Below are 23,484 nucleotides of genomic sequence, written 5' to 3' on the forward strand. Positions count from 1 at the left end.
CACAATGCCAGTCACACCCAACCATTCGGTGTGATAGTGAAGAGCTACGACTGCCTGCCACACCCATGGTTGCGCTCCAGTCCCGTGCAAATTGGCTCGATTACTGCAAATGTAGCTTTTTTTGTTCCACATCCATCCATAGCCTGAAATTTCCTAAATCCAGGCCTCTCCCATTACACAATGGACATTTGGGGCCAATTCAAGGTAAACAGCCCGCTGCTGGCACGGCCATTTACAGCCAATAAGCTATCATTCTTTGTATAACTGTCCTGGCTTTGTGGTTTCTCATTTATCAGTGAGCAAAAAAAAAAAAAGTGCAGATACATTGAAAGGAAGCGCTGAGCTTGTGACTTCCTAAATACACCCAGACCCCCTCCCTCTATGGGTGCAGAGCCAGTACAAGGAAGCGTCTGGGCACCACGAGGACTAAAACAAAATTATGAAAAAATTTCTTTCTATATCTGGAAACATCGGAAAAAGTCAGGAAATAAACCTTAAATACCCCTGGAATGTCTGATCTGGAGACAGAAAACTGTATTGTACAGGCTGGTAAGTGACTTCTCCATCGAACAATATTCTAAAATGACCATATGGCTTCCTTCCTTTTTTACACTGTATGTTTGAAAGTTCACACTCAGCTAAAACGTTTTAACTTTTTGTGTTTTGGAGTGGGAAAGGGTTAAAAGCCTGTCAGGTTTTGACTGCTTTCCCAGGGTACAAGGTTTTGCCAAATGGAAGGTGAAGAGGGCAGGGGAGGGCATGTCAAACGCTACAGAAATAAAAATGATTTTCCTTGGAGGGCTAGAATGTTTAAAGCCTTTGTTAGCTATGTACATCTGTCTATACCTCGCTTAAAGATTTTTACTTCCTGTATTGTAAGACGAAAAACATTTTTTGACTTGATTGACACTTCTTTCTTGACATTTTTTCTAGAATTAGATGATGCAGCAGTATAAGCAGGAAATGCAAATGTAGGATGTCTGCGTGACATAATGCGTTACACATGGGCAACCTATTTGGGTGCATAGGATAAGCAGGTGAGGACCTGACAGTTATCGTGAATATGTAGCTCAGGATTCGGTGGGACAGAAAGGGATCAAAAATAAATTCTTGAGTGTGTTAAAGAGATGAGGTCCAGAAGAGATGGGGATGAAGCTGGTTGGTAGCCCAGACAGGGTACAGGGATGGGTAGGATGTGGGCAGGACTGGTGTTGGGGGCGGGGGACTGGGCAATTGTCTATGGCTTTCTCAAGATCACAGTTCACAGATTGGCACAGAGTTTAAAAAAATCGGAAATGCTGTAAATTTGGGGTCCTCACTTCATACTTTCCCAAAGCCCCCACTCTTTCTAAAACCGCCCATGACAGAGGGAGATCCAAGGAAGAGGGAGAGGGAGATCCAAGAGAGGGAGATCCAAGGAAGAAATGGGGTTCCAATATCACAGATGGGATAAAGAGAACAGAAGGAAAGGCTGAGGGGGAGTGCTAAGTACTCCTGACCCCTGAACTCTGTGGGTTACATACACCTGACCCCTGAACTCTCTGGGTTTCATACACCTGGCTCCTGAACTCTGTGGGTTAGGTACTCTTAGCCTTTGTTCTCAGTGTGTTTGATACTCCTGGTCCTTGCTCTCTGTGGGCTACGTACTCCTGGCCCCCCTCCCTTTGTGTTAGGTACTCCTGGTCTCTGCTAACTGTGGGTTATGTACTGTTGACCCCCGCACTCTGGTTTAGGTACCTTACATGTGTTATGTTCTACTGAACTCTGCACTGCAATTAAAGCATATTGTGTGGAAAGAAGGCATGTGGCATAGGCATGTTAATGACCTGTCACAGGAGTCTTCCTGGTTTTAAAGTTTTTCTCCTGCTTTCCATACATCACAGAAATTACACTTGTAATCGGCTTTCATGGTAATTCAAAAATGATTTTTTCCCTAAAAGTAATAATGGTGTGGCAAATCTATTGAAGCAGAGAGAAAATTTTGAACTTTATTTCTGCTTTAACAATGTGTATGTGGTGAATTCATAGTACATTTGTGGGTTAACAATCAGCCGAAACTCAGCACGCAAGGCATTCATAGAAAATGCAAAACTTGTGCATCCATAAATGCAGAATATGCTGTTAAAAAGGTTTACTTATCAGATGGAACAGTGTGCTCTGACCCTGTAAGGTATGTGCTATGACCGTGTAAGAAAGGTAAAAATAATAAGCCATTATTTCCCTGTATGTGAGGCATTTGTTCCATTTCAAAATATCCTGCAGCTTTTTTTTTTTTTTAAAGGGATACCACACATTATTTGGAGGAAGGGCAGAGGGACACGTATTAGCTCAAGATAAGCAAATGACACCCCTCTGCCACCCTTCCTATTGGTATCAGCCAGTGGTATTAGACCTGCCCACTTGTCTTTTGCTAATCTTCTGAGTCTTGTACTCTTTTCCATTTATCACTTCTGAGAGATTTGGATACTGTAGTCCTAGCAGATAAAGGGATTTTCCGCAACAAAAATCCCTCCAAAATTTAAATTTGTCCCTGGAACATCCCCACACATATACATTATATATACACATCTATATCTATCCACATATATCTACAAATATCTATAAACAATCTTGAGGTGCAACAGACCCCCGCTTGTGACTATCGAAGCATTAGCCAAACCTAAGACAACGATTGTTTATGTCTGGACTCCATTCATCATTCTCAGTTCTTCAGTTATTAGCATATGCATTAAAACTTTCTTTGAAAGTTAGAATTAGGTTTCTGATATGTTAAAAAGAGAAAAGCAACTTAGGTAGTTCCCCGCAGTCTATTGTGCTTTCTTAAACCGTCCATAATTTTCATGATTGTGGTAGAAAAGTCCAATAATATAGATTTATAAGATTTATGCCCAAGCAATCCATCAAGTCCATCATAGGCATGGGTACTCTGTGCCTTTATTCGAAGTATTTCTTGATTGCAGACACTCACAGCTGTAGGTTGGTAGGCCTGGGAATCCGCCTGTCTCCTAAGGCTACTTAGGACAAATGCATTAACATAGGCACATGTCACTTCCAGGAGAAGCCTTTGTCAGGCCTATTGGGCATTTCAAAAACTTATGTCAATAATACTTTGAGGATTATTGTTGTAAATGATAAAATATACTAAGACATAAGACTGTCACATTGATTATACTATATAATCTATATATCTATATTACCAGATACACTACCTGCAGCCATCACCACATAATCAGACTACACACATATCATCAGTCTGCGCAGTATGCCTGCCAATCCTTTTGCATGCCTTCTGCTGTGCAGTGCGGTGCAAGTGACCGATCCTCCCCATCTGTGCTGTATCAGCAAGACCGACAGAGTACCGGAATATGTGTCTAGCTTGGCAGGATCCCGAGCTGGGGATTGACCATTACCTTGTGCTGAAGACCGCAATAGTGCACATACCCCATGGCAAGGGCACTCATATACACAGACTTCTCCTATTCATTTGGGAGAGGTCACATTGATAGGCAATTGCAAGGAAGCAAAACATGTTCATCCAGAAGCAAACATGGAAGCAAATTCAGAAGTGTGTCTCAGGAAGATGTCCTCAGTGGAAGCTAACCTTAGACAGTTACTCATGTTATGCAAGTACAATGGTACTGATTTATAGCACTCACTATTCACTAAGGTCTTATCGGTCTATGTATATCTGTACTCATAAACAAGTCTGATCCGTTTAACTCAATATCTATAACCAATATGGCACATAATAGGACTGCACTGGGAAGTTGCTCATAAACAATGCTCAAACAATCAATAAAAGTGTGAAAAACTGAACCACTCATTATGACAAATTGGTAATATTTTCCTATTGTGGGGTAACTCTGGTTACAGGTATGAACAAAGTAAGGGGATATTCTTAGATTAAGAAAAAAAAATCAATATCAGGTGTGAACAAAGTCAGGGGAACTTCTCAGATTACTAATTTAAACTGGTTTATTAGAGGTACATCCAATACACTTCTATACACTTCTAATCCATACGATTTCTATACATGTGGAGTATTGCAAATACAGCAAATACTCAAGCATGCAATGATGTATGGCCTCTTACCAAAACCCACACAGCATAAAGTATCACAGACAATATCACTGTGGTCTCAACTTGCATGAATGGCTGACTCAGGGACAGGAAGTGAGGAGGAAAGTTCCACAAAAGACATGATGGGTGATTTTATACATATTTGGGCTATGCATATAATTAACCTATATTTGCTTACAGGAGCATCTGACTAATGAGCAATTTGATTCATAAACTTGTATAGCATTTGTAAGCCTTACACCATTGGGAGATGAAGAGAGAATGTTCTATTATCTCTACATTTGCTTGTAGTCTAGCATATCATATAACTCCAGACAGTAATGGGCAGCCCATGGCAGGGACATTGCACACCAAGAAAAGAGCCGTAGTATTTCATGGTCTCCTTCAACGTTTCAGCAAATTACTGGATCACCCAGGTTCTCATATGATAGTCTATCTTCTCCAGTCTTGGAGAGCTTTAATAAATAATGAATACCAAGAAAAAAAATAAATTCCAAAATTTGGTTTATTTAGCTTTTTTTAAAACCCTTTAGCCTATCTTGCCCAGTTGATTGACTTTCTGATAGACCATGGCTACTCTCATTTGCAAGGGCCTGAAAAATGAAATAACAGGATTGGGCATATCATGGCTTCAGCAAAGGAGATGCCATTAAACCAAATGTTCTGGGACATGCTTCTTATCTATGCCGCAGCTCCCTAACTCCACCCCACTTTACAAATTTCTTGCACAGGTTCAAACCAGAACCTAGAAACTAGTTGTGCTAGATCTTAAGCAGAGCAAAATTGGAGAGAAGTGAGATTCAACAGAAGAAAAGAAACACTAATGCGTTACAAGATTTTATTACTTTAAAAAAGGTAAGTCAATATTTTTTTTTAAATGTGCAAAAATGTGCTTTATCAACTACCAGCCAATGGGCACCTTCCAACCAGCGGGCAACCAACCAAACCATGTAACCAGTTAGCAGAGCTTCAATTGCCTGGTGGATGTCAGGGAAGATTCGGCATTTATTTTAGGCCATTCATAGTGTGATATTGAGGAAAATATTAACCCCCGATCTCCCCTTTAAAATATAAATTGTGTTCTTTTAAAATGTCTTGTTGGAAATGGTCTCTCTAAAGCTGCGTACACACTTCCAATTTTTATCGTTGGAAATGAACGACGAACGAACGACCGATTGGCCAAAAATCGTTTGTAAAAAAAGTAACCAACGACGCCGACGAACGAGGATAGTCGTTGGAAATGAACGACCGGACCGGCGGATCGGATTGGACGACGATCGTTGACCATCTATCGTGTGTACGGTCGTTCAGTGATCGTCCATGGTCTGAGCATGCGCGGTGAACGAACGTTCGCTCACTTCCTGTGGTGCACGTCACTTCCTGTATCGTTCAAACGATCGCATCTATCGTGTGTACAATATCTTTGAACGATCGTGTCGTTATCTGTAGGTACAGGATCGGTGCCATACGATCGTTCGCAGATATCGCGCAGGATCGTTCGTCGTTCGTTTACCAACGATAAAAATTGGAAGTGTGTACGTAGCTTAACAGACCAGGGTCATAAATTTGCACCTTATCGGATGTTTCTTGATCTGACACCCAGCATCCTTCCAGACCCTCTAGTTTACAGCACCCATTGTAAAAGTTGGAGTTTTGTGTCTCCAGGTGTCATAAAACTCAGATAAGGCTAGTAGAGTGGACCCTGATTGAACTCTGAGATGTATTCACAAACATCACATTTATTCTTAATCTTTATATTTCCAATATACCATTCTGTATAAAGCAGTAGTTGGCTGATTTGTAGCTGGATCAATATGGTGAGTATTTTGAGACCAAGAACTAGTTTCCTTTGCCCCAGGAAACCATATGTAGCCTGTCCTGGTGAAACATAAGTCCCAGACATGCCTAGTTTGTTCTCTGAACTCCTTATTTTGTAGTAATTAATAATCTAGGGGTTGGCAGTTCATAAAACCTGTACCTGTAGAACTAATAATCAAGGTTAGAACAAGGGCATTTTGGAAGTGTCCACAAAGCATCATAATCCATGTGGACACAGCCCCTCTGTCATTGGATTGTTGTATTAGTCCCACCTCTGTTGTCCTAGAAAAAGCCATCTAAGTCTAGCAGAGACAGCTCTCACTGACATCATCTTGTTGCTAAAGACAACGGCACTGACACATTGAGCACTGCAGGGAGCCCAGTGACTCTGGCTGATAACTTAGACTTTTCACCGCAACCTGAACCAAGGCAAACCCACTCTACCTATTATTATATTAGTATTATTTCACAGTTTTAACTTTTTTATACTGTTGCTATAGTTCTGGTATGGTTCTGTTATTGTTCTTAGATTATTCTTTATTTATCTGCATTTGTGTATGCACTGTTTTTGTATGTTTTTACTTATTAAACACTTATTAAAAAAGTGTAAGCTATATCTCTGAATTCTCCAAGTAGAAATAATGTAACTTGCTAACCCAAATGCTACTATAAACATTGTAATTACTAAGACATACCTGTCTGGAGTGGCAGGGGGCGACACTAAAGAAGCAGAAGCCTAACTGCAGTTGTTAAGGGTAACTGTGCACCCTTCCGTCTAAGCACGTGGTGGCAGTCTACCTGTGATGGTGTGTGTGTCAAGGGTTACCAGAGTGGTTAACCTTGCCCCGTGATGGCCCCTCTTCAGCCTGCTGGTGCGTGGACTGTTGCTGAGGGTATCTATATCAGGGATCGGCAAACTTTTTGGACTACTAGGCCATTTCAGGAGGTCAAAAAGGCACACTAGGCCAGAAGAAACAAGGTGTCCAAGGAAAGGTTTTTTATTTAAAAATACAGTACGATCAATGAGAAACATGATGTTGCATGTTCTTAGAGACAGATACAGATCAGGTTCTAATGATGAGGAGTTCTTCAACAGAATGTCATTAAGGTGATTGTCAGTGAGCTGAGAGCGCAGCTTGTTTTTACAAAACTTCATCTTGGAGAACAGCTGCTTGCATGAATAAGTGCTGCTAAACATTGCGATCACATGCTTGGCATGGGCTAACAACATTGGAAACTGAACATGTGACAGCTGAAGGTGGAAATCAATAAAAGTCTCTGTACGTGTGCATGTGTTTGGCATCGAAATGCCCCTTGAGATTTGACCGCTTGAACATGCTGTTGGTGTCGTTGCACACTAAATACAGGGCTTTGTTGCTGCGTTGGACGAAGAATAATTTGTCAGTCCATTCGGGGTTGAAGACACGACGTTTGAGGTCAATCTTCCGGAGACTTGTGGCTGCGCGTTGCTTCTGATCTTTAGGCATAGTAATTGGGGTTACAGTGCGGGAACTCGGGAACTATGATATCGGTATCGCGGGAACTCGCAATAACGCAACAATTCAATTAGGCCGGATTCAACAATACATAACTAGGGGGCATTAGGCCAGACTGGAATACTGGTTAGGCCATATCCAGCCTAAAGGCCTGAGTTTGCCTACCTCTGCCCTATACCAATCTACTAGGACCTCAAATCAAGATACAAAAGGTGGAAGGGCTTACACTCTATAAGGGAGGATATAAAAAAGGCAAAGCTTCCAGTCTATTAGGGTATAAAAAGGATACAGGTGGTAGAAGGGAATAAGAGAGAATACAGATGGTAGAAGAGCTTACAATCTATCAGGGTATAGGGGAAGAGACGGTAAACAAGCTTACAATCCATTAGGGAATGAAGATGATACAGAAGGAAGGTAAAAGAGTTTACTATCTATTATGGTGAAAGGGAGGATACACAGGGTAGAAGAGCTTACAATCTATTAGGGTACAGAGGAAGATACAAAAAGTAGAAGAGCTTACAATCTATTAGCGTGCCGTAAGATTTGTTCAGATGTGCCGTTGAAAATGATCTAAGTCAGGAGTGGATCGCCATGGCTACGAGTCAATTGCAAAGCCCTGGCTCAGTTCTAGCTCCGCCCACTTATAACAGCAAGGGTTGCCATAGTTCCTGGCTTGTGGTAGCACAGGACCTATAGTGTGACAAAGGAATACAGAGGCTGCTCTCCTTGGGTGAGTCATATTGCACCTTAGCTAGAACCTCTTTTTATGTATATTCCTATAAATTGAAGGCATATACTTGTTCCTTTCCCTGTATCCAGTATCTTGATTTTTAGTGGTTGTTAAAGATCTAACTTTCAGGGGATTTTAATATACACGCCTTTTTTGTAGAGTGGCTGCTACATGTCACAAATATTTGACAAAGGCTTTAAAGATGCCTCATTTTTTTCTAGCATTTTTTATCAATATTTGGGTATAACATGTTACTGGGTACTAGAGAAACCATGCACCATTCCAGAATATAACTAAATGGAAGAGAGATTTACATTCCATTAACACCCCCAGCAGTATTGCCAAGTGTGACTCAGGGTGGATTTTACCGGCAAAAACAGTAATCCCAAATCACACTTGGGGTCGCTAAAAACAATAACCCCATCTTCCTTTGGCACCCCCCGGTGTCCTGCTCGTCTGTCCAGGTCCTCGGGCGCCGTCCTCCTTCTCTGATCTTCTCCCGGCGACTGCACTGACGTTCTCCGGAGTTTCCCAGAGACGTCGGTATGTGTCGGTTCTTGCAGGAGGCACGACGGGAAATTCAAATATTTTTCTATTGGATTCAATACAAAATAGCTGTATTGAGTCCAATACCAAGAATTCTTTATTTTATATATATATATATATATATATATATATATATATATATATATATAATGCATGCTACTACAGTTCTATTACATGTTTCTGTATTTTTATGCACCCTTTTTTTTATGTTTTTTTATATAAAGTTTATTAACTTAGATATAATTTGGAATTATAGAATTATAGGCCTACATGTAAAATACATTTCCATGCAAAACAATGTAATGCTTTTTGCATAAAAATACAGACAGAATTAGAACGCCAGGATGGTTAACAGACATGAATAAAGAGTGCAAAAATATACCTACTAAATAATTACACATTTCACACAATGTGTTGCACTCTATTATTTTAAAGCTTAGCAGCTTTTTAGCAAGTCCTTTGTTACAAATAATAGAAAAAGAAAATGTAAGGGAATTTAAATGCTGTATATATATATATATATATATATATATATATATATACACACACACACACACATACATACATATCAAAATGTATTTATTTTACCTCTGAAAATCGCATTAGGGCTTGTTTTCAGGGGATGTCTTATTTTTCTCATGTACAATAAAATCTATATTTATTCATGTACAAAAATTGGTTTTTGTCATGTACAAAAATTTGTATTTGTTCATGTACACAAATCTGTTTTTACCAAAACCTTTAATCAATATTACAATGCTATAGAAAGTTACCTCTGTGTTACCTGTGACCTGTCAAAATCAAAGATTTTTCTGTTATAAACATGAAGTCATGAATAAGAATAGACAAAAATGATTAATGAAAACAAAACACAGCTTTATAAGCAAACAAGTGCAACATAACAAGAAAATGTGCTGACAACTAACATATGACTCATATGACTAACATATGATGCAGACACAGTAACATGCAGACACAGAAATAAAACTTGCAAAGCTTAGTTGACCACAAACAGCAACCAATATAAATCAAGACAAAGCAAGAGTAAAAGCAAAGAAAAAAAAAAATCAATAAATATGCATTGCTGGTAATGAATGAAATACTAGCAAGGACCTTTGAAAGAAGAATCCACCAACCTCCTATTAGTTGTAGTGTCACACAGGACTACCGTAGGTTAATTAACCCTGCAATTTCTTCACCCCTTGTTCCAGTGCTTTGAAAATCTCCTGCTCTCTCCTAGGAAGCTCTTAGTATCCCTCTGTGTACCACATGACCACATCCTCCGAAGAAGCCAATAGGGCTTACTTTCAGGGGAGAGAATATATTTCACCCTTGCATGATTAGCATGCTAGGGCTTACTTTCAGGCTAGGTCTTATTTTCGGGGAAACACGGTACATACACACACACACGACTTAGTTGCCAAGTAACTAACAGTTGTAAAATTCAACAATACCAGTAACAATGAAAATTCTTTAATATAAAAATTAAAAACAACAAAACATGCAAACCATTTGTGCATGCATTACCCTCCATAAAATTCATGACCAACTATGTCTTTTAGGGTTTTATATCTGGGATATGTTTATTTCCCTAGTGGTTGAACTTGATGGACTTTTTTCAACCTAACCTACTATGTAACTATGTATTGTGCCATACATGTTGATGCTGTTATGCAAGGTTAAGAATATATATTTTAAATATAAAGTATACTCAATATAAATATTTATATATATAGGTTTAGTATTTTTATTGTTGGTAGATCATTTTGACTTGGTCATTTTAAAAGTAGCTCGCCGGACAAAAAAGTGTGGGCACCCCTCAACCAAGTCTTCAAAACATGCCCACGTGAGTATAAATTGAGAAACTATATTGTCAATATACATACTGTATTAAGCTACAGAGTGTCATTTTGTAACATTTTTGGTTTGTAGTGTGCCATAATATTTTTTAATGTACAAAATGTGCTGTGGCCCAAAAAAAGGTTGAAAAACACTGTATTAGGGTATAAGGATGATAAAGAAGATACAAGAGCTTACAATATATTATGGTAGAAAATACAAAAGTTTACAAGTGCTCCATATCAGCAATACATTTTTTATTCTTTTTCAATCTTGCCGTGGGGAATAGGGCTGGAGAAGATGTGAAATCTTGGTCAGGGATGCCTTTTGAGTTTAAATTCTTGCTGGGGAATATTTGTTTATTTTTGGATCCCGGACTTTAATATTTTGGAGATATGTATCCATGCATGTGGAGGGAAGTTGGCTCCCTGCAAATGTATGTTGACAAGGTGTAAACTTCTCTATGGCCGGGTTTAGTTCTAACCTGACTCTGCACCAGGGATCTTTGGTGGTTGTTTCCAGTGACAGATGAACAGACGAGCAATTCACACTCAGAGAGGTTCTGTTCTATGGCGTGGGGAGGGTGGAGAAGGAGCGAGCAGCACCCTGCTGTGCTCTCCTTCATAGGTGTGAATAGACCTACAGGCCATTAATCAATCCGCCTGACTGTACACAGGTCAGATTGTCACCTAAGGCGAGCACAACCATTCGTATGGGATGGCAATTATCTGACGTGTACATAGCCTAAATCTGGTATAACTTTCTAATAAGTTACAGTTTGATAAAACTTAGTCTCCCTTGCACTATTCATAGCTTTTCCCACATTTTTTTTTAAGTTTCACGCTTGCATGTGAATAATTTGGTTGTTATCTATGCTTGGGGTACTTTGACTAGCACTGGGATCTTTTTATTCTTTATATGTTATCTGGTAGGTTTAGTCTTTGATGTATCCTGACCTACCAGCCGCATCTTCCTTTTACCTTTTCAGGACTGGTAGTTCTATTTTGATTAGTTTGTTGCATAGGTGACTGAAAAAACAGCTTTCATCCATGCCTTCCAAACACTCATTTCGCAAGGACATCTTTGCTGTAACCTTGAGTTGATCTGTAACTACATCTGTGTTTTTTACTTTGGCTGGGTCCATTACTCATTGGAAAGTTGCTTCAAATATAAATCTCACCAGCCAGGATGGCAATGGACACCCGGCTAGGGCCTTTGTTATATCATATATAAAAAAAGGATAAAAATTATATCAAAGCCATGTAGTTCCACTACATACAATACAATATAAAAAAATAAATGTAACACTACCTCTTAGTGGCAGAGATAGTAACTACAAGACAAAAAGAATCATTGTCCTGGTACTACATAGGTTCAATTATCATTTCTAAATGTTCTTTTTAATGTAGCATTTAAAAAAAATCCATTTCATTCTACAATACATTTCTATTACATTGCCCCTGTACAATTGCTTTAGTAGCTGCAGGTCATAATTTGGCAACAACATAAGGGATTTGTAAGGCCCTGGTCAGCACCAGTCCTCACCAGACACCAGTCCCCTAATCTAACACCGCAGTCTTCACCAATAGCAAGCCCCCCCTCTCAGGGCAAGGGATGGTGTCTGGGGATGGGCTGGCAGCAAGCCAGGAGCCCACAGATAAAACAGTACCAGGGTCCAACAGAGCAAAGTCCAGAATACAGAGCAGAGGTCATACACAAGAGATCAGTCCACCAAATGAAGTACAAAGGAAAAGGCACAAGCAGAGTCGGGGTCACAGGCAAAGGTCGGTCTAGGCTGAGTTCAAGTGCATTGTCAGGAACAGGCAAGGTCAGCAACAATAAATCAGACAAAAACAAACTTCAGCACAGATTAGGCCAGTTATACACTACAATAGGCACTGGTGACTGGGATCAGAGAGGCTATAAAGTCCCAGCAGCCAATAGCAGTGCAGGGCTATGTCAGGAGGTAATTGCCTCTGGGTTTCATACTGCGATGGCGCACAGCACAGAGTTGCTGGACAGATGAGCCCCTGGACCCTCCACCCACAGATTTTCAGTATTACTACTGAAGCCCAGAAGCCCGCTTTAATTTTTGCAGAACTCGAGACCGGGGTTTTTCAGGAGTGGGCAGTGGCTCGGGGGTTTTAGCTGGAGCTATGGAAGGAGATTTACTAGGGTGGATAGAATCAGAACAAGGTCCAGCTTCAGGGAGGCTATGAGGTGGGCCATCTGCTTTAACATCCTCACTGAAACTGCCAACAAAGAGGCAATGAGTTAGCTAAGCACTTCCCAACACATGTATTCCCCCATTTTACAATCTGCCCAGATTCCCAATCAATTATGGGGTATGCTTTTGCATCCATAGCAGTTCTAAAATTACCGGGGTGGCAGGAATGTTCAGCAGAAAAAATGTTAACTTTTCTGAGTGGGCTGAACCCACCTTAACCAAAACCTCAGAAGATTTAGATGTTGCTTTTTCCTGCTGCAAAGGGGAATCATCAATAGCCAATAAACATAGGTTCAGCCAAGTTAACAACCTAAATTCCAAGAGAGCGGACCAGAGATATATCCCATGAAATTATTAGCAGCACCGCTATCCAGGAATGCCTGGCAATGCTTAGCAGACGAATTCCAGGCAATTTCAAATGGTAACAGGACACGATTAGACTTTAATGGAAATACCTGTCTGCCTGGGTGGGTATCCAGGAGCCCACCTAGGCACTGAAGTTTCCCTGGCTTCTTCCGAGCACAGGATTGCACGAGGTGACCAAGGTGACCATGGGACCTTCTCAACACATACGTGGCTTCCGTGGGCTCAAAGGTGATAGGGGGTCCTGAGGGTGTAGCAGATATAAGCTGTCTTTCCTTGTGACACTCACGAAGCCTGCGGTCAACCCTGATGGCCAAATGTATATTCTCATCCAAGGAATTCAGAAATGGGTAATTCAGAAGCGTATCCTTCACACAATTGGCTAGGCCCAAGCAAAACTAACTGCAGAGAGCTGGATCATTCCACTGTGAACTGATGGCCCAGCTGCAAAACTCTGCAGCATTCTCCTCCTCGGGCCTGGAACCCTGCTGAAGACCACAAAGTTTTGCCTCAGCAGTTTATTCCAGGTCTGGTTCAGCATATAGAATCCCCATAGCCTTGAAAAAACAGTCCACTGAGGAGAGGGCTGGATCCCCCTCAGGCAGGTTGAAGGCCCAGGTCTGAGAATCCCCTTGGAGAAGGGATATCACTAACCCCACTCTCTGGGACTGAGCCAGATGAGAGCAGCAGCAGCTGAAAATATAACTTGCAAGCCTTCATGAAATTTGCAAACTTTTGGCAGTTACCTGTAATTTTTTCTGGCAGAGGAATCTTGGGTTCCACAGTAGGGGCCGCCGCAGCAGAATCAAGATTCTGCCTTTGAAGCTCCTGAACAACCACGCGCTGTGCCAACTGGTTACCAGCATCTGACAGGAACTGAGTTTGTTGGCGGAGATCCTCCATAACTGTGGGTAGTTTTGTTTCTGGCCTGTTGTAATGTATACACCTGGTCAGCACCAGTCCTCACCAGACACCAGTCTTCTAATCTAACACCAAAGTCGTCACCTATAGCAAGACCCCGCTCAGCCTCGGGAGACTGGTTGTGTCTCCCAACACACAACTGCCCCCAGGACTTAGTGCATGAACTCTAGAGAAAATGGACAGGGGAATCATTTAGAAATAGAATTTTTTAATGGCTACGTCTTGGTTCTTTTAGCATCTGTGGACGTATTTTACATGATTAGTTTTTTTTATTTATTAATATTTTTTAATGGGAAAACATGGGAATTATAATACATTTTCCTGTAATTGTTTTCAACAATTACATAATTTGCTCACTATTATAAATAAAATAATCAACAAAGTCTGCAGATTAAAATATTATCATACTCATGAGAGTTTTCTTGGCAGAATAGTAAAGCTATAGGGAACATATTCATTTTACTAGGCTGATTGGGCTCCTCTGCAAATATGAAGTAGGGGTCACAAATGCACAATATTCCAGGTCCCTAAACCCCCTGCCATTCTGTCAGTTGGAACCCTGGAGAAGATGAAGGCAATGACTGAGCAAATGAGCAATTGCCTAATTTGCCTGTAAAAAAAATGGCCCTGGTTTTATTTTAGAACAGTTTCATTTATTCCCCTTTAACACTTCAAAGGAAAAAAAAGGGGGAAATCTGATTGACCAGGACGTATTTAGCACATTGGGCCTGATTTGTTAAAGCTTTCCAAGGCTGGAGAGGATACACTTTCATCATTAAACCTTGGTAATCCAGCAAACCTGAAATGGATCCAGTCCAGGACCAAACATATTTGCTATCAAATAGTAAATCATTGTTAAGCAATCAATTCAAGGTTTGCTGGATCACTGAGGTTCACTAATGAAAATGTATCCTCTCCAGTCTTGGAGATCTTTAATAAATCAGACCCATTATGTTCACTTATGTGAGCTTTTGATGCCTGCACACTAAGTGCCATTGTCATCTAGAGCATCCAACATTATTGTTGAGGCCTAGGGAATGTATATATATATATATATATATATATATATATAACATGAGGATCTGTTCAGTGGAGATCTGATCCAGACCCCTCATGCAGTTTTGCATCAACTCAATGAATCATAAAGATCACTAAAACATTGATCCACTGTTGCAGCAGCATTTGTTGGGCATCCATAGTGATAAAGACTGCCATGATATCACAACACTCCCAGTTATTGAATAAATAAACAATTGAAATATGGAAGTTTATTATTCACATCCTTTACAGCTCCTACAAAATGATATGTAGAAAATCAGGAGCTGAATGGTTCATATCAAGATGATGTGTTACCATTTGGAAAGCCACCTCAATGCACATTCACAACTCATCTGCATTGGTTTTCTTTAATACAACACACATTTGTTCATGATATAGCTTGTGTACGTTAAACATACTGCAATGTACAGCACTGCGTATTATAATAATAATAATGGGTGTTTAAGAAAAATTTCATTCAGATGTTATGTTTGTGTGGTGGTGCCCAATCCATCGTAAGGTTTTATCTTTCCCTCATGCTTGGGCAGCCATAAGCTATTGATCATCTTTTGTCTTGAATTTCATGTTTATGTACATGAGTATGCCTGCAAGCTCAGCTATTAATGTTAATGTTTAATATCACTAAATATAGAAACCTTTTTTACAGGAAAAAACTTACATCCAACCCTATCAGTTGACGTAAATCAAGATAATTGCTTGTTTCAAGGCTGAATGCAGAAGTTAGGAGACATTGAAATTCTGCAGTTCTGAAACTAAAGTGTGGATTTTAAGAAGAATGTGTAAGTGAAAAGGAAATCTTTTAAATTTATATTGCTACTTTAAGGCTTCTGTTCTCTTTTTTTAAGTTCGGTTTTATACTGAACATTTGTCAGATGTTAGTGGCATTGGTGGTTTCAAACGATAGGTGGGAAATAGAGTTACCTGATGCTGGTAATTAATCACTAACAGACTCGCTAGCAGAGCAAAGAAACTCCCCACCTGCTTCTGTAGTATTGCTCCATTAAGGGTTGGATTAGCAAAGCATCAGTTCACAACTTCCCCCTTGTTGGATAGTGAGCCATGCAAAGGAATAAGTCAGTATGAGCTTTGCTGAGTATCATGCAGTTCACAGACCCAATGTGACACCAGGACTGGCAATCGGATAACAGTGTATGTTCAGAGAGAGATAGAACAAATAGCTGGCTGATGGATAGAACAGGTTACAGTTACATTAAATTATTTCATTAATGAATACGATTAATAGCATGGGAAGTTAGACAGTCAAACCTTTATCCAGTGCATTCCAATCAATAGGAAAAACCAAAGCATGGGAAGTTAGAGACCATTAAATCTTTAGCCAGTGCATTTCAAACAATAGGACAATCTAAAGTCTAGAATGTGTCAGACAAAATTTTATCCAGTGCTATCCAAACAATATAAAACGTGAAGTTAGATTCAGACAAAAGTCTATTCAGTGCGTAAGCAGCATAATTTATTCACCAGATGCAGATTTAATTTCCAACAGTCCATTTATGCTTTCTAAATAACACTGCAGCGACCTGAGTTGTCATGCCAAATGATGATCAGATGGTGAAAGCGAAAGGGTGATTATTACACTGGCACTGAATTGTTGCCAGTGACAATATAATCTTTGCAAAGTGACCCTGCTGGGGGTTATCAATATCAAAAAAGAATGAATCTGTAAAGCTTTATACATATTTGTGATGTTGGCTCATTTGCTAAAACTTCATTTTGTAGCAGAGAAATTGGTAGGATTTAATTCCATGGTTCCAGGTGTGTGAAATTATGTGTTATGGTTTATGAGACCTATGTCACTATTGTGTCTTTCCATGACCAGGGGTACAGGAAGAGGAAGCAAAGCTTCCAGTGAGAGCCAAAATATTAAAGAGCCAGAACACCAAAGCCCAGGCAAACTATGAGTTTACCGTTAAAGTAACACTGTGATATTTTGGAAAAAGTTCTATGTTAGCTGGGCGCACCACCCTGCACTTTTCAGTAACCACGGGCTGTTTTTATGTGGCTACTGAAAAGTTGGGTCACAACGGGATGCCACCCACCTACAATTTCTTCCCACCCTGCTCAAAAAATCCTGGGTTGAGCACTGTTATATATATCTATGGTGATATTTATCAATGTCAACCTAAATATATATATCTTAAATATTTGGTGTTTTCTATTGTTTTCACTTAGTCTGTCTGTATCTTGAGAAAGAAAACTTGTGTAAATGGTGTGCCATCAATTAGCCGTGAACTCAATATTGTCTTTTTGGGATTTTGTGGGGTGCAGGACTTGTTTTTTTTTTTGGATGTTCACTATTCAGCTAGCCTAAGGAGCTGAACTGGATATATGTTGGGAGCTTTGTTACAGAGTAAAGTTGTTGCAAACAGACCTACAGACAAATATATAAAGCTGTATTCTTTACCAGCCGAGACCCCGTTGCCTCCCGGCAGGGCATCTTAAAAGTTTGCTTTTTTCATATATTTTGTATGTATTTAAATGTATTTTGTAGGAATATAATGGGACTATGATCTGCATTTTATTGTTTTAAAACTAGATTTGAGTGCAGTTTTTTGTACAAGAAATCCCTAATAAAATGTATTTTTTTTGTACACAGAAAAATACTTGGATGGAGTCACCACCAAAAAAAGTTTTCAAAGTGATCTTCATTCTTTTCTTCTTTGTTATCATATTAGTGAGTTACAGTTTACACACAAGTCAAAAACTCAAAATTTTCCCAACTCCTCAGAATGTTCCTACCAAACACAGCCCTGTTAATGCCTTGTACCCTTATCTCATAGAAGAGAACCAGAAATGTTCAAATGGTCCTCCATTTCTGCTGCTGCTTATCCCTTCCATACCTCCGGAAACTCAGAATAGAGATGCCTTGAGGAGGACATGGGCAAATGAGACCTTAATCAATGGTGTCCATATATTGAGACTTTTTCTCCTAGGAAGACCATCTAGTCAAGAAACTCAGGAGATTGTCATATCAGAGAGCTCCAATTACCATGACATAATCCAGCAAGACTTTTTAGATTCCTACAACAATCTGACTCTCAAGACATTGATGGGCATTGAATGGGTCAGCCGCTTATGCCCAAATGTGACCTACGTTATGAAAGTAGACTCTGACATGTTCTTAAACCCTTGGTTTCTTCTGGAGAAGGTCCTGCACCCTTCGCTTCCTGCCAAAGTGAATTTTTATACTGGGCTGGTGGTGGTTGGCGCTTCACCACAAAGAGACAAAAGCAGCAAGTGGTACATGCCATTGTCACAGTATTCTAAAGACGTCTATCCACCATATTGTTCTGGCACTGGCTACATCTTCTCTGGAGACCTGGCTGGAAAGATATACAAGAAAGCCCTCAGTTTCCACATATTCCCATTTGAGGATGTTTTTGTCGGAATGTGCCTGGAAAGTATTGGGATTCAGGTCTCTAAACCAGAAGGAAATTGGTTCATAGGAGAAAAAATGAAGTATGATAGGTGCCAGTTTGCCAGTATTGTCACAGTCCACCACTTTACATGGCAAGAGTTACTGAAATTCTGGCCTGATTTTAACAGCGCTCCAGAGACTTGCAACAAGCAATGAACTTTATAGGGCTGTGATGGAAACATTGTTAACTCCAAAGATATCTGGAAGTGAATTGGGAGAAATGGTGAAATGCTGCTAACAATGCTTACCTACCTACCTTTTCCCATTAATCCAAATAGAAGGTCCGTTTCCATGATCAACCATGTTCTACAATGAAGACAAAGCTCTTGATTGAACCAAATGCTGCTATATAGCACAAGTGTGCTATATAATTCCTAAATGATTTCAAAGTACGTATGATAATACTGACCACTTTAGCCTGTCTCCAACTTACTTTATAATGCCTTAAGTGCTTCTTTCAGGGTGATGACTAAAAGTCAGTGTCATAAAATATATCTATAATAAGTCTACTGAAAAAACCTTTAAGAATGGATTCTACGTGGTCAGCTGCCAACTAACTTATCAGTACCAGGCTGATATTTTCATATCCGTTACCCCAATTTCCAAAAGCGGACAATTTTTTTGTCAGCTGAAAAATCCTAACATTATAATAACGTTTTTTGTCCTTTTAAAGTATTCTGATACAAGGTAAACATTTTTTAGGCTTTTATAATGAGTGCCACTATAGGAGAATGCCCTTTTTGGTGGCTTCTCTCCAAATTTTACATTGTTTTCCGTTGAAGTGTTCTTAAAGTGAAAAACTCATTTTACCTGGACTCTCTATACCTCGCTGATATCATGTGCTAAGCTAGGTACATATGTCAGATGATTCTTGCCCTAGACAAAAGGCATAAATCTGACGTGCACAACAGCCCCTCGATGTTGTTCAACAATCCATCTCGATAAAGGACTCCTGTGGAGGAGAACACAGCGGGGTGCTGCTCACTCGTCCTCCTTTCTCCATTGAACAGAATAATGCTCTGTGTACAGCACTCCTATTTATCATCATGAAAGATCATTTCCAGCAACAATCCTCTGACGTCCGTATGGGGTTTAAGTGTAGAGATTAAGATGGACAAACAAAAAAGGGAACTTTGTGAGGATCCCTAAAGAAGCATGTTTCCACAATTTTGTTAGGTGCCCCCTTCTTTTGTCCTGTCCTGGCACACAGAAAAAGTTTTGAATTGGATCACATGTTATGCATTTCCAAATTCCAAAGCAGAGACCTGAACCATCATGCAGAAGAAAAAAAAATCAATTGCACAGGGCATGGTAACTTTAGGGTTTGTTCACTTGGATAGTTTTAAAGTGGTGCCGTAGGTCCCAACTGCATGTACACTTCAAGAAGGTTGGTGTTTGTCCATAGAGGTTTAGAGGTGGAGATATTTATTGAAGCAGTGGGTTAAGTAGACAACTGATGGCCATATGTTGCAAGTAATATCTGGTGTGTTTAAAGCAGTGACGTAACTCGGGCACCTCCAACCTTGTTGGAGACAACTGACATGCTGCAAATAATGTCTATGAATGTGGGCTCTATCACAAAGCCCACCATTGCTTATCATTGCCTCTTACTGGGTTGGAGTAGGTAACATCAATCCCCAGCAGTTGGCGCAATCACCTGTACCTGCCTACTAACCATCCAGGTGAACGAGCCCTAAGAATTTTATTTTACTTAACTCTGAAGGGAGAACAATCTAGCTCTCCTGTTGTTTTGAGAACCCTTCACCTCAATATCTCTACCAAAACCATTGTCCTAAATCCAGCACTAAAACCCACATTATTTTATTTTAATTGAATCATTTTGTCAATGACCTCTTGATTAATACACTGAAAATTGATGCTGTATTGTTTTATTTCAATATGGTGCTAATTGAAGAATACCAAAAAATGGAGCACAAAATTGGGTTTGTTCTCCATAATACAAAAAATGAAATTTTGATTATTATATTTTTATAAAATGTAAGGAAATGTAATGAAACCTGATTGGTTGCTGATGGGAACTCCAAATGTGTGTTCATACTTTTTCTCCAGTTTTTAGGAGTCCAACACTGTATTTTAGATTATTTTTTTTAAAAAGGAAAATTCTCTTATAATTATATTTGTGATTGGAATCAGATTGAATAAAACAAATGTGTGGTGTATTTATTTAGATTTGTGTTATTTATTAACATTGCAATAAATGACAATTTAGGCAGAGGCTCCCTGGCTCCATCCAAAAAGTTCTGTCCAAAGTTTCCGACAAAGCCAGGCTTAAGGCAGGCAGGTACAATTGTCAGATAACCCATAGAGCTGTGGGAATCCCTTCAGATGTTTGTGTGAATCGGCAGTGAATGTGTGCGGTTCCGTTGTTTGCACTAAAAAATTACAATCATATATAACCCGGCCTTGAAAGTTTTTGACTAGTGATTCAGAAAGAAAGGAAATTGCAAAACACAGACTTCAATGTGTACAGTCATTACAAGAAAAAAAAAGTATGTCCTTTTCAATTCTAAGGTTTGGTTCAGGACATAATAAAATGGTTCCTAAAATTAAGTAAATATCAAGATCAAGAACAAGATCAAGAACAACTGATCGCATAATACACAGTTTACTCTGTTTTTTTAAAGTTCTCCAAGACTGGAGAAGATAGACTATCATGGGTGATCCAGCAAACCTGAAATGGATTTGGTCCAAATTTAAAAACATTTGCTGAACGATTTAAAGAAATCCAATCCAGGTTTGCTAGGTCACCCAGGTTCTCCCATAATAGTCTATCCTCGCCAGTCCTGGAGAGCTTTAAATTGTATCAATATTTATTTAGCAGGTTCTAAAATGATTTAAATCTAACCTCAGGTGTAAAAACAACACACAACAGATTCCACTGTGTCAGTAATATTGAAAAAAATGAAGCCAAAATGGAGAAGTCATCTGTGAAAAACTAAGTACACCCCTGTTGAGATGTGGGTGTATTTGCCGTTAATGCTCATATTTAATTGAGGCAATGCTCATATTTATTTTGAGCAAAAATAAAGCAAAATAAATTATCCTCATGGGTGCTGCAACTACCTAGGCAGCAAGTAGCTCGCCCAATCTCCAGCTAACACTCTGAACTGAAGATAGACTCCTAGCACATTACACAGGTGCCTTTAAACTCAGGATCACAATCTTAAAGGGATACACACAGTTCACATAACTCATTAACGAAGTGCTTACAGTCTACTTAATATACTTATCAAAAAATAGTTACACCAAAGAAACAAAAACACTTTGTTTAACTGCAGCTCTGCCTCACCTAGGTTAATCAGCTGCATGCATATCACACTCTGTAATGCAGGCAAGGTGATAATGCTGGATGTTAGTGTGAATAATGCCTAAAGCTACGTACACACTTCCAATTATTATCGTTGGAAAACGAACGACGAACGTTCATGCACGATATATACGAACGATCGTATAGCAACGATTCTGCACATAGAGTTAACGACACGATCGTTCGTAGATATTGTACACACAATAGATACGATCGTTGAGCGATAGAGGAACTATGTGCACGACAGGAAAGTGAACGGACGTTCGTTCATTACGCATGCTCTGACCATGGACGATCAACGAACGACCGTACACACGAACGATGTTCAACGATCGTCGTCCAATCCGATCCGTCAGTCCGGTCGTTCGTTTCCAGCGACTTTCCTCGTTCGTCGGCGTCGTTGGTTACTTTTTTACGAACGATTTTTTGCCCAATCGATCGTTCGTCGTTCGATTGGAACGATAAAAATTGGAAGTGTGTACGCACCTTTAGTCTGTTTGCAGTAATAGTGGACAGGGAGATAGGTTTGCTGGCCAGCAAGAAAATGAAAGCATACCAGAAAGACATACAGACAACTAATGACATATTCACCCCCTAACAACCCCATGATTCAAAAGCTTATAGAACAACCTTAGGCGGCAATCATTTTTTTGTAACAGTCTCTCACATCGGTGCAGGGAAATTTTGGCACAATCTTCTTTGCAATATTGTTTCAGTTCATTGAGGTTTTCAGGTTAAGGCTGTTTTTTGGTCTAGATCAGTTTTTCTTGACCTTTTTAGCATGGAGAACCCTTTAAATGACTTTGGGGAACCCCTGCTATAATTACTATATCCACAGCATATTAGTGTGGTAGTCTGTGGGAAGAATGCCTCTTACATTGCTAGCCAGTGGGAAGAATGTCACCCTTACAGATAGCCAAATAAATCATTGGTATCATTTAAGCTGACTTGAGAGACACAAACTGCTTATTGCTCAAGGAAACCCCCAGCAACCTCTGGAGGAATCCTGGTTGATCTTGGATGTCACTAATATGACCAAAGCTGCTAAAGGATTAAAAACAATCTGAAACTGAGTGAAGATATAAAAACTTATACAATTTTAGTGATTGGGTTTTTAAATATTTTCAAGTGTCTTAAAAATTACAGCTTTAACAAAGCCTGGGAAAACAACTGGTGACAACCATCCTATAAGCAAAGCTAAAAACTACTTACATGCTCCATTTTTGCTCTTTGGTTCAGTGACCTCAAATAAGTAGCAAACCCTCCATAGGCACTCACAGTATTATGCTGCCATCTATTGGTTTGCTGCTAGAAATGCAGCTTTTAGATAAGTGTAATGTTTGCTCTGAGTTATCTGCCTTATTATTAATTTTAGAACTGCCATGCATTTGTGATGGCATTAAGTTTATTCTTCTATAAGTGCACCGATCAGTGCTCTATAATTTAATTTTGAACTTTGCAAATAGATATGGATGCAAAGTACACAACTCTGCAAGAGCAGATAATACATGATTTCAAATGAGGGAAAAAAAAGTCCAGCTAAGATCAGTGGCCACAGGGAAGGTGTTGAAAGAGAAGCTGTTTTTACATAAAGTAAAGCCCATTGTCAAAGTATACAGCTTACAGTATTCCCATTGGCTG

General features: G+C 39.6%; 1 protein-coding gene across 2 annotated transcripts; it reads left to right on the forward strand.

Moving 5' to 3' along the window:
- The first annotated feature begins 61 nt into the window (after window positions 1-61).
- LOC140322932 (beta-1,3-galactosyltransferase 2-like) lies at window positions 62-20,695 on the forward strand. 2 transcript variants are annotated; one of them, XM_072399588.1, is made up of 3 exons: window positions 69-549; window positions 15,726-15,858; window positions 17,694-20,695. In XM_072399588.1, exon 3 carries the CDS (start codon window positions 17,706-17,708, stop codon window positions 18,669-18,671), a length of 966 nt encoding a protein of 321 aa, XP_072255689.1. In that variant the 5' UTR covers window positions 69-549; window positions 15,726-15,858; window positions 17,694-17,705; the 3' UTR covers window positions 18,672-20,695. The 2 variants fall into 2 exon arrangements, with proteins under 2 accessions (XP_072255690.1, XP_072255689.1); XM_072399589.1 differs by lacking the exon at window positions 15,726-15,858 and having other exon boundaries at window positions 62-549.
- The last annotated feature ends 2,789 nt before the right edge of the window (window positions 20,696-23,484 follow it).

The sequence above is a fragment of the Pyxicephalus adspersus genome, chromosome 2, assembly GCF_032062135.1.
Source record: "Pyxicephalus adspersus chromosome 2, UCB_Pads_2.0, whole genome shotgun sequence".
Lineage (NCBI taxonomy): Eukaryota > Metazoa > Chordata > Amphibia > Anura > Pyxicephalidae > Pyxicephalus > Pyxicephalus adspersus.

Bases quoted from the DNA above. Each gene is read 5' to 3' on its own strand.
- LOC140322932 (XM_072399589.1), top strand. From the start codon at position 17,706: ATGGAGTCACCACCAAAAAAAGTTTTCAAAGTGATCTTCATTCTTTTC.